The sequence below is a fragment of the Solanum stenotomum genome, chromosome 1 (assembly GCF_019186545.1).
Source record: "Solanum stenotomum isolate F172 chromosome 1, ASM1918654v1, whole genome shotgun sequence".
NCBI lineage: Eukaryota > Viridiplantae > Streptophyta > Magnoliopsida > Solanales > Solanaceae > Solanum > Solanum stenotomum.
In genome coordinates this window covers 74,586,736-74,597,635 of record NC_064282.1, presented here as the reverse complement: position 1 = coordinate 74,597,635, position 10,900 = coordinate 74,586,736, and the positions used below count along the sequence as shown (strand labels likewise).

The 10,900-nt window shown below is 40.7% G+C and overlaps 1 protein-coding gene across 1 annotated transcript; it reads right to left on the bottom strand.

Annotated features, from left to right (window-relative positions):
- Positions 1–10,118: 10,118 nt before the first annotated feature.
- LOC125856580 (uncharacterized) lies at positions 10,119–10,550 on the bottom strand. Its single transcript, XM_049536166.1, has one exon. It carries the CDS (start codon positions 10,548–10,550, stop codon positions 10,119–10,121), a length of 432 nt encoding a protein of 143 aa, XP_049392123.1.
- Positions 10,551–10,900: the final 350 nt, after the last annotated feature.

Genomic DNA, 10,900 nt, shown 5'->3' with positions numbered 1-10,900 from the left:
TAGTAATATAATCCAACTAAGTGAGTTGGGGTTGAGTCCCAAGGGAGTGGTTCGTAATTGAGAATCAATAGGCAAGTAAGAATATGCTCTAGTCAATCATAGCTAAAAACATTTACAAAGAAAAATATCATTCAAGTTTGAGGTGACACAAATATCAAATATTAAAGGGGGATTTGTATTCAATTATCAACTAAAACAAAAAATAATACAAAAATACGAATATGGAGATGGGATTCTTGGGATGTGATTGGATTATGGGCCAAGGTAAACAACCGGGTAATTGCCATTAATAGTAAACAAATGCAAATCAGTGAATAAACTAGATTTTAGTGAGGATAAACTTTCTCTCGAACAATTTACCCCGAATCAAATTTGTTTCTCTCGAACACCAATAAACAACAATGAAGCACAACCTTCGCTTTAGTTCATTCACTCTCTCAAGCTGAATGTGTGGAAAAGGGTTTAAGATTTACTTTCTCGAGCTGAATCCATGACAACCCAATAGCCACAGACCATCGATTCAATAATTTTGGTTTTAAAACCTCTCTCTCGAGCAAGCCAAAAATACGAAGTTAAGATTGTATTTGCAACTACAACCCATTAAATTCAACCACGATTACTGAACGAAATCACTTTTGAACAACAAATAAACTATCAATTAACAATACCTAGCAGTTAAATCAATCCATAATCACATAATCACACCCCAATAATTGAGGTTTTAGCTAAACATCATAAAAAGGTAAAAATCGTTACCAAGTTGTGTTTCCATCAACTGGGTAGGATTGATATTGTCTTTACAAAGGTCTAAGATGAAGAATATTCAACACCCACTTCCAATTTCTTAGAAATGGAAATCTTCAAATCTTCAAAGCTAAGAAAATATTATCCTTCAAGGCTTGGCACTCTGGAACATTAGGCGAGACCCACTCGCCTAATGGGTTAGGCGATCCTCCGGCCTTCTTTCCTTCGTTCTTTCAACTACCTTATTCCTTTTTTCTCAATAGTGTCCATGCTTTGTCCCTTAATAAAATTCCTAAAATTGAAGGATTTACATCAGTTATTGGCACAAAATATGCATTGGAGGACACTAAATCTATTCAAATAAAGCTCTTAATGAGTCAAAATTGTGGACTCATCAACACCCCTAACTTTAATTTTTGCTTGTCGTCAAGTAAAACTCAAGTTCAGCAGTTCAAAAAGGATTCTCAAACAGTGCAACACAAGATTCAATCATGAATGCACACAAAAAGACTCAAGTTACTAATGCAAGGATCAATTGTGCACTCAAAGAGTCAAGTTGTGACTCACCAATATCTATGAATCTCAACCTCACAATACTTGCTTCAAATGCAAGTTCAAGCTCAACAAAGGTCATCAAATGCCCTCACATAAAGAACGATTCCATATTCACACACAATGGTTCAACAATTGAAAGTTCTGGAATCAAATGCAACGTTCACACTCACAAAAATGAACACACTGTATGACTTCACCTATAGGTTTACCCGTATTTTCCAATCAACACTTGGTTCAGTTCACTCAAGATCAAAAAGGTCTTTTGAAGGCTTGTAACTGGACTGAGTGCAAATGTATGGTCATTTAGGCTGAATGACTATAGTCCTCAAGAAATGTGGTATGAACAAAACTTCCTTTCCTTTTCTTCCTCATTTTTATTCGTGCTCACAAGTCATCCCATTATTCACTTTCCATGGATTGTTGGAAACCCCATTTCTTTTTGCATTTTCACACTTTATTCCACAACTTTTTCTTTTTTCATTTCTTTTTCATTCTGTTATTTTTTTTCTCTATTTTTTTTATGTGGAGGGTTTCCATTGTTTTCAGAACATGGGCAAAAGAGACTTCTTTGCATTTTCTTGATTCACCTTTTGGTTTTACCACAACCCCAAGTTAGGCTTTTGGCCTAAGTTGGCTATTCAAACAGACCACAAATCATGAGGAATATGGGTATTGGATCAAGAAGGGTCACAATGTCAACAGGTTTCTTTCAAGGAAAGGTGAAGGCTCAAGGGGTACTCAAGCGGGGTTCACGCACTCACTAGGGAGGCCACAAAAGAGGTATAATGTCAAATTGGTTCACACTCTTCAAAGTTGCCTAAGATAATGTCAAGAGATTGCCTCACTTTGTCAATCGGACCAACGGGGAAAATTCTAGGTGTCATCACACATGGTTCACGGTAAGCTCATGACACAAGGCATTGACACCAAAGTCAAACAAGACTCCACACTTTCGCTAGTGTGCAATATTCATCATAAGAGACTCAATTCGATACTTGGCAAGTCACAACGAGATAAAAAGAGTTCACATATTGTCTATGCAACTTCATTTTGCCTCATCGTAGATGTATATTCATTTTTGTTCCATTATGAGCACTATTCAAGTCATCGATATTGATCAAAACCGATACTCAAATTTACAAAACAACAGCCACATTCAACACAAACAAGAGGTGGCAATATTTTTTGGAAGGGTAAACAATTATTTACAATTAAAAATACAGAGCCACAAGTCAAACATTTCACAATAAACAGTGTAAAAACACAATTATGGCTCAAAAACCCAAATATATTAACATAACCAATAAGTTATATAAGATCACACAAAAGGCGGGCCTCACCCCACCACAAATAAAATCATTTGTCAACAAATGCAAACAAAAATATCCAAAAATTTAAATGAAGAAAAACAGAGAGGGAGGTAAGCAGGGGATCCTGTCTAAACAGTCGCTCCATCTGTCTGGGCATCAATGCCCGGTGCATCTGTCTGTACTTGGGCATTAGTGCTCGGAGTCACCTCAGAAGGAACAACAGTACTAGACCCACTAGGAGCTACCATAGACGTCCCGGTCAGCGATGACTGGATTAGCGACTGCATAATCGTCTCCTTAAAATCCGGCAAGTCACCATATATTCTCTCCTCCCATATCTCTATCTGCACCTCGTCGGTCTCAACATCCGGCTCATTAACTGTTGCCTCATCTCTGTGTACATCTACGGTGGTAGGCGGAGGAATATCTGAAGTCTCAGGAGCGTCCAAATCATCTGCATCCTCCAGTAATGAAGTTAAGTCAGTAGACTTCCGATAGTCTACGTCATTCCTCAAGTCTGCTACCTCAGCTTTCAAAGTCGTAACCTTAGAGGACTCCCCCTGCCTGCTCTCACAAGCCTCGACTTTCATGGTGAGAGTGTTAATTGAACTCTGAAGGAGGGTCAGTGCAGCTAAAATGGCAGCCTCAATCATAAAGGGACATCTCTCTCAAGTCTGGTAGCCGTCACATCAGCTGAATGGGCTAGATTCCCCATCTTCAGGATGATAACATGAGTAATATTGGTCTGCTGGGAGGANGGTCAGTGCAGCTAAAATGGCAGCCTCAATCATAAAGCGACATCTCTCTCAAGTCTGGTAGCCATCACATCAGCTGAATGGGCTAGATTCCCCATCTTCAGGATGATAACATGAGTAATATTGGTCTGCTGGGAGGAAGAAGATGTTCCTGGAGCATGTGAAGAAGAGGTAGGGGCAAAAGTACCTCAAGGCCTGGAGGCCGGTGTAGCCACAGAGGCCTCTGCAGGTATTGAATCAACATCAACCTCCGGAGAAGTATCTGACGGAGCTGCTATCCTTCGACCAGCCTCCTCACGAGTGTACTCAGCCTCAATACACCGGATGTCAATAGAGGAGGAAGGTGTCACCTCAATGTCTCTCATGTCTTCTAAGGGCACTCCAGCACGTCGACATAACTCAGTGATCAGGACTGAGAATGGAAAGGAAGTCTTCCTCTGCTTGGCCCTCATGCCCATCTCCTGCTCAATGATAATGCCTAGGTCAATGCGCCACTTAGGAGATAACAGACCCCAGGCATGCCGCCTTAGGATGACAGAGGACAGACTCATTCTGGGATGGCATAATGATGCTATTGATAAAGCCAAACTAGAACTGGGCAGCAACACTCAAGTCCCTCTACTTAATAGGGGCTCCTGCCTCAATCCACATTAGGGTGGTATCGGAAATCAAAGGTGACAACCATCTCTTCAAATCATCTAAGGACTGAGCAACACTCAATCCAACATAAATGTGCGTAGAATGCAGAGCTCTACCCAGTAAAATGTTTATGTACTCACTATTGCACCCAACCTCCTTTCGCTGTACCATGACAGACTTCACCGGTTTGAACTCGCTCGCCTTTTTATTCATTTTCGGGACAAAGTCACCATAGGTTGTATAGAAATCCTGGAACCATGAAGGAATGTAAGGGCCTCGGGGGCTGGTAAACTAATCAAACCTATGGGAATGGAGTGTGTTCCTCACATCTGAGTACTTTCCCTCCAAGCCTTCTGTCGAGAGCAACTTCTCCTCTAAGATGGTTTGTAAACCGTTACCTTTTAACCGGTTCAGAAGCCCGGGAGGAGGAATGACAAGTGGCATGGGGGTCACAGGAGGTGACTGAGCTGGCGCTGAGTCTGCTGGTGTGGAAACATGAGGGACTCTGGCTGAGTCAGGTTGAGATCTAGCCCGGATTTCATTCCACCGAAACTGCAAAGGTTGTTCATCCTCAGGCTTAGATAAAGCAGCCTGGGAACCAGTAGTCACCCTATATGATATGGGCCTCTTGCTCTTGCCTTTGTCACCTGGAAGAGGCTCTTGTCTTCCCTTCTTTGGAGGATTTGATCCCCCTTCATCTGTAGTTCTACCCCGTACTCTTTTTTGAGGTGGCATGTCTATGTTTGTCCTCACCATATCTGCAAAGCATCAAGAAAAAGTCAAAAATAACTCAATCAAATTCACAGAAAAATATTTGTAGACAAACGTGCAGATCCAGTAAGCGAGTCGCCGAATCACTTTGGCGAGCTTGATCGAGCTCGTCGAAAGGATTGGCTCTAAAGTTTTGCCAAGTCGGCGATGGGAAAAGCCTTTAGGTGAATCACCGACAGCTTTTGGGGAGCAAGGATTAGCCCGCCGAAAGTTACAATGCAAAATGGCTACAGGGGTGCAGACAAAAGGCAATCAAGAAGTCTTTCGACGAGTCACCGAGTGCCCACGATGACCTCATGCTTCTCGCCGAAAGTTACAGATCCCAACAACATATTAAGCATGAAATTAAAGGAGAGATGGGGAATTTTGGAGAACCGCCGAGTGGTTTGGCGACAACACATTAACCATGAAATTAAAGGCGAGATGGGGAACTTCGGTGAACCGCCGAGTGGTTCGGCGAGCTCGACCCTGCTCGCCAAAAGACCCAACGTGCCTACTTTCAACCCAATTTCTCAAATTCAACCCTGCAACCCATGAAAACAAAATCAAAGCATGCACTAGTCAAATTAAAACAAGACCCATAACACACATTACCCCGGGATACTCAGGCTTCTCCCGGTTTTGCCAAATTTGGCCAATTGTCAACTTTTGCCTTTAAGAATGACGTCAATGGTTTTATCATCGGGCAAATTACTTGGTTTGGCACAAAATGGGCTACTCAAACTTCACCAAACTAAACCAAACAACATGCAAGCACAACCCCACAAAATTTAACCAATTTTATGGCACAAAATTTATGGGAATTCAACATTATAAACAATACGGGCAAGATTATCAAATTAAAGCAGGCATTCAAACATTCTATTCCTATCAGAGAGGCCCATGATACTTCAACAATATAATATTAGTGCAAATGAGTACAAAATGCCAAAATTAAACTCGAGTTCAGAAAACCAACCTTTTATGCTGATAAAAATATGATTGAAATGCTAGGAGGCAATGTAATCCAACTCCGAGCAGCAATCAACAACTCAAATACGGTAAAAATGCAAGAATTATAGAAATTATTAAGTGGCTGTGAGTTTTTGAAGTTCAAAAGTGAGGGAAAATGAAGGGTTTGAAAGTTTAAACCTTTGGCCTTGTAAAAACCGTCTAGTTCTCGGCCAATCGGTGACATTAGTCATGCCCGCCAAACCACTCGGCCACTCGCCGAGTGGTCACTCACCTCGCCAAATTTTATAGGACCTTCAGTTAATTTGGGAGTACAAACGGCGGACTAGATCGTTATCACCGACCTGGTCGGCGATTCGCCAAGAATTTCCTAGGCTCACAGAGTTTTTCAGACTCCACTTTGAAGATGTCTTGAGTCCATCGATGGTCTTGGTCGGGATCCCGACCTCTTCGGCGATTCACAGACTGGAGCTTTGGCTCGCCAACTTACACTTTTCAACCGCTTTCCACTCTTTGACCTGTACATTCAACACACCATAATTTCTAACACAAACAAAAAGCGGTAAAACCTTGGGTTGCCTCCCAAGAAGCACCTTAGTTAACGTCGTGGCACGACACAACTCCTCATTGAAACTCCATTTTTGGGGTTGACCTTAGTGTCACTAGGTAACCCCTCTTAGTTATTTAGGTAGAGATGAGGCAATACATGACTCCTGAGGTTTACAATTAGCAGGAGGGAGAGCCAATCATCTGATTTAGCACTTCAACATTCTTATTCATCCCTTCTAGCACTCTATTTTGCTCATTGATCTTTTGGAGAATGATTAAAAATGTATTCTCGACACGTCTACTCTCATTGTCCTTCCACTTTCTCCCCTCATGAGGGGGTATGTATCTATCTTTTCTTTTGCACTAGACTTCAACCTCTAATATTTTTTTGGCCAAATCATCTAGCTGAGTTAATAGTGGGACCAAAGAGTGGTCCTCTTGCATTTTTTAATTAGTCTCAATCATTTGGCTACCGTTCCTACCAACTATGTTCAAAGTCTCTGCTCAAAAACAGCAACACACAAGCCAAAACAAAATTAAGTAAGTATCACTATAACTAACAAGGACAAAATTTAACTTAACTAAAAATTTTCAAGTAATTCCACTCCCCGGCAGTGGCGCCATTTTGATTTCACGTATCAAGACACTTCATCCAATACTAAGTGCCAACGATCGTGAGTATTAATATAACCCAACTAAGTGAGTTGGGGTCGAGTCCCAAGGGAGTGGTTCGTAATGGGAAATCAATAGGAAACTAAGAATATGCTCTAGTCAATCATAGCTAAAAACATTTATGAAGAAAAACAAAATTCAAGTTTGGGGTGACACAATTGTCAAATATCAAATGGGGGTTTGTATTCAATTATCAACTAAAACAACAAATAACACGAAAATACAAATATGGAGAGGAGATTCTTGGGATATGATTGGATTATGGGCCAAGGTAAACAACCGGCTAATTGCAATTAATAGTAAACAACTACAAATTAGTGAATAAGCTAGACTTTAGTGGGGATAAACTTTCTCTCAAACAATTTACCCCGAATCAAATTGGTTTCTCTAGAACACCAATAAGCAGCAACGAAGCACATTCTTCGCTTTAGTCCATTCACTCTCTCTTGCTAAATGTGTGGAAAAGGGTTTAGGATTCGATCTCTCGAGCTGAACCCATGACAACCCAATAGCCACAGACCATCGATTCAGTAATTTTGGTTTTAAAACCTCTCTCGTGAGCAAGCCAAAAACACAAAGTTAAGATTGTATTTGCAACTACAACCCATTAAATTCAACCACGATTACTAAACAAAATCAATTTTAACTAAGAAATAAACTATCAATTAACAGTCCCCGACAATTAAATCAACCCATAATCATATAATCGCACCCGAAGAATTGGGATTTTAGCTAGACATCATAAAAAGGTAAAAATAGTTACCAAATTCTGTTTCCACTAACTGGGTAGGATTGATATTGTCTTTAGAAAGGTCTAAGATGAAGAATCTTCAAGACCCACTTCCACTTTCTTAGAAATGGAAATCGTCAAAGCTAAGGAAATATTGTCTCTCTATTCAGTTTTAAGCTCTAGACTTCAAAAATTGAATAATAATATGATTCAACAAAAAATCAGATATTATGCTAAAAGTTTAAACAAGTATTTATAGTTGTCAAAAAGTGTGTTGCGAAGGACCGTTCGGCGCAGTTAGTCGGGATCGCCGATCCCCCCTTTGGTCATTTTCATTGCCGTTTTGCTTTTGTCTTCAGCATCCTTAAGGTTTTGAAACTTTGGGCTATCATGGCACTGCATCGGAGAACCGTTCGGTGACTCGCCTATTGTTCCTTTCTCTCGCTGAATACATTTTCTCCTTCAAGGCTTGGCACTCTGGAACATTAGGCGAGACCCTAGCTGTTCGGAGACTCGCCTAATGGGTTAGGCGATCCTCAAGCCTTCTTTCCTTTGTTCTTTCAGCTGCCTTGTTCCTTTTTGCTCAATAGTGTCTATGCTTTGTCCCTCAATCCAAATACCTAAAATTCAAGGATTTACATCAGTTATTGGCACAAAATGTGTATTTGAGGACACTAAATCTATTCAAATAAAGCCCTAAATGAGTCCAAATTGTAGACTCATCAACATCCCCCAACTTTAATTTTTGCTTGTCCTCAAGTAAAACTTAAGTTCAGCAATCCAAAAAGGATGTCTCAAACAGTGCAACACAAGATTCAATCATGAATGCACACAAAAAGACTCAAGTTACTAATGCAAGGATCAATTGTGCACTCAAAGAGTCAAGTTGTGATTCACCAATATCTATAAATCTCAACCTCACAATACTTGCTTCAAATGCAAGTTCAAGCTCAACAAAGGTCATCAAATGCCCTCACTCAAAGAACGATTCCATATTCACACACAATGATTCAACAATTTAAAATTTCGTAATCAAATGCAACGCTCACACTCACAAAGATGAACATACTGTCTGACTTCACCCATAGGTTTACCCATATTTTCCAATCAACACCTGCTTCAGTTCACTCAAGATCAAAAATTTCTTTTCAAGGCTTGTAACTGGGCTTAGTGCAAATATATGCTCATTTAGGCTTAATGGCTATAGTCCTCATGATATGTGGTGTGAACAAAACTTCCATTCCTTTTCTTCCTCATTTTTATTCGTGCTCACAAGTCATTCCATTATTCACTTTCCATGGATTGTTGGAAACCCTATTTCTTTTTGCATTTTCACACTTTATTCCACAACTTTTTCTTTTTCATTCTTTTCTTCTTTTTTCTCTCTTTTTATTTATATGGAGGGGTTCCATTTTTTTCAAAACATGGGAAAAGGAGACTTCTTTGCATTTTCTTGATTCACCTTTTCTTTTTACCGCACCACCAAGTTAGGCTTTTGGCCTAAGTTGGCTATTCAAACAGACCACAAATCATGAGGATTATGGGTATTGGATCAAGAAGGGTCACAATGTCATCAAGTTTCTTCCAAGGAAAGGTGAAGGCTCAAGGGGTGCTCAAGCGGGGTTCACGCACTCACAAGGTAGGCCACAAAAGAGGTATAATGTCAAATTAGTTAACACTCTTCAAAGTTGCCTAAGATAATGTCAACAGATTGCCTCACCTAGTCAACCAGACCAACGGGGCAAATTCTTGGTGTCATCACACGTGGTTCACGGTAAGCTCTTGACACAAGGCATTGACACCAAAGTCAAACAAGACTCCACACTTTCGCTAGTGTGCAATATTCATCACAAGAGACTCAATTCGATACTTGGCTAGTCACAACGAGATGCAAAGAGTTCATATATTATCTATGCAACATCATTTGGCCTTATCGTAGCTTCACATTCATTTTTGTTTGATTATGAACACTATTCAAGTTATCGATATTGATGAAAACTGATACTCAAATTTGCAAAACAACAGCCACATTCAACACAAACAAGAGGTGGCAACATTTTTTGGAAGGGTCAAAAATCATTTACAATTAAAAACACAGAGCCACAAGCTCAAACATTTCACAAAAAGCAGTGTAAAAGCACAATTATGGATAAAAAACCCAAATATATTAACAAAACCAATAAGTCATATAAGATCACACAAAAGGCGGACCTCACCCCACCACAAATAAAATCATTTGTCCTCAAATGCAAACAAAAATATTCAAAATTTAAAATAAAGTAAGACAGAGAGGGAGTTAAAGAGGGGATCCTGTCTACACAGTCGCTCCATCTTTCTAGGCATCAATGCCTGGTGCATCAGTGCCCGGAGTCACCTCAGAATGAACAGCAGTACTAGACCCACTAGGAGCTGCCATAGACGTCTCGGCTAGCGATGACTGGATTATCGACTGCATAATCGTCTCTTCAAGTCTCCATATATTCTCTCCTCCCGTATATCTATCTGCTCCTCGTCGGTCTCAGTATCCGACTCATTAACTGCTGCCTCATCTCTGTGTACATCTCCAGTGGTAGTTGGAGGAATCTCTGAAGTCTCAGGAGCGTCCAAATCATCTGTACCCTCCAATAATGAAGTTAAGTTAGTAGACTTTAGATAGTCTGTGTCCTTCCTCAGGTCTTCTACCTCAGCTTTAAAAGCCGTAACCTTAGTGGTCTCCCCCTGCCTGCTCTCACAAGCCTCGACTCTCGTGGTGAGAGTGTCAATTGAAGTCTGAAGGGGGGTCAGTGCAGCTAAAATGCCAGCCTCAATCATAAAAGTAACATCTCTCTCAAGTTTGGTAGCCCTCACGTCAGCTGAATAGGATAGATGCCCCATCTTTAGGATTATCACCTGAGTAATTTTGGTCTACTGGGAGTAAGAGGATGTGCCTTGAGCATGTGAAGTGGTAGGTGCAGAAGTTCCTGAAGGCCCTGAGGCCGGAGTAGCCAGAGAGGATTTTATAGGTATGGAATCAACATCAGCCTCTAGAGAAGTATCTGTCGAGCTGCTCTTCTCCTATCAGCCTCATTAAGAGTGTACTCGGCCTCAATACGCCAGATGTCAGTAAAGGAGGAAAGTGTCACCTCAATATCTCTCATGTCATCCTAGGCACTCCAGCATGTCGAGAAAACTCATTGATCAGGATCGATAATGGCAAGGAAGTTTGCCTCTGCTTGTCCCTCATG

What these genes read in the sequence shown, in the direction of transcription:
- LOC125856580 (XM_049536166.1), bottom strand. Translation starts at nt 10,550, where the DNA reads ATGGGGCATCTATCCTATTCAGCTGACGTGAGGGCTACCAAACTTGAG.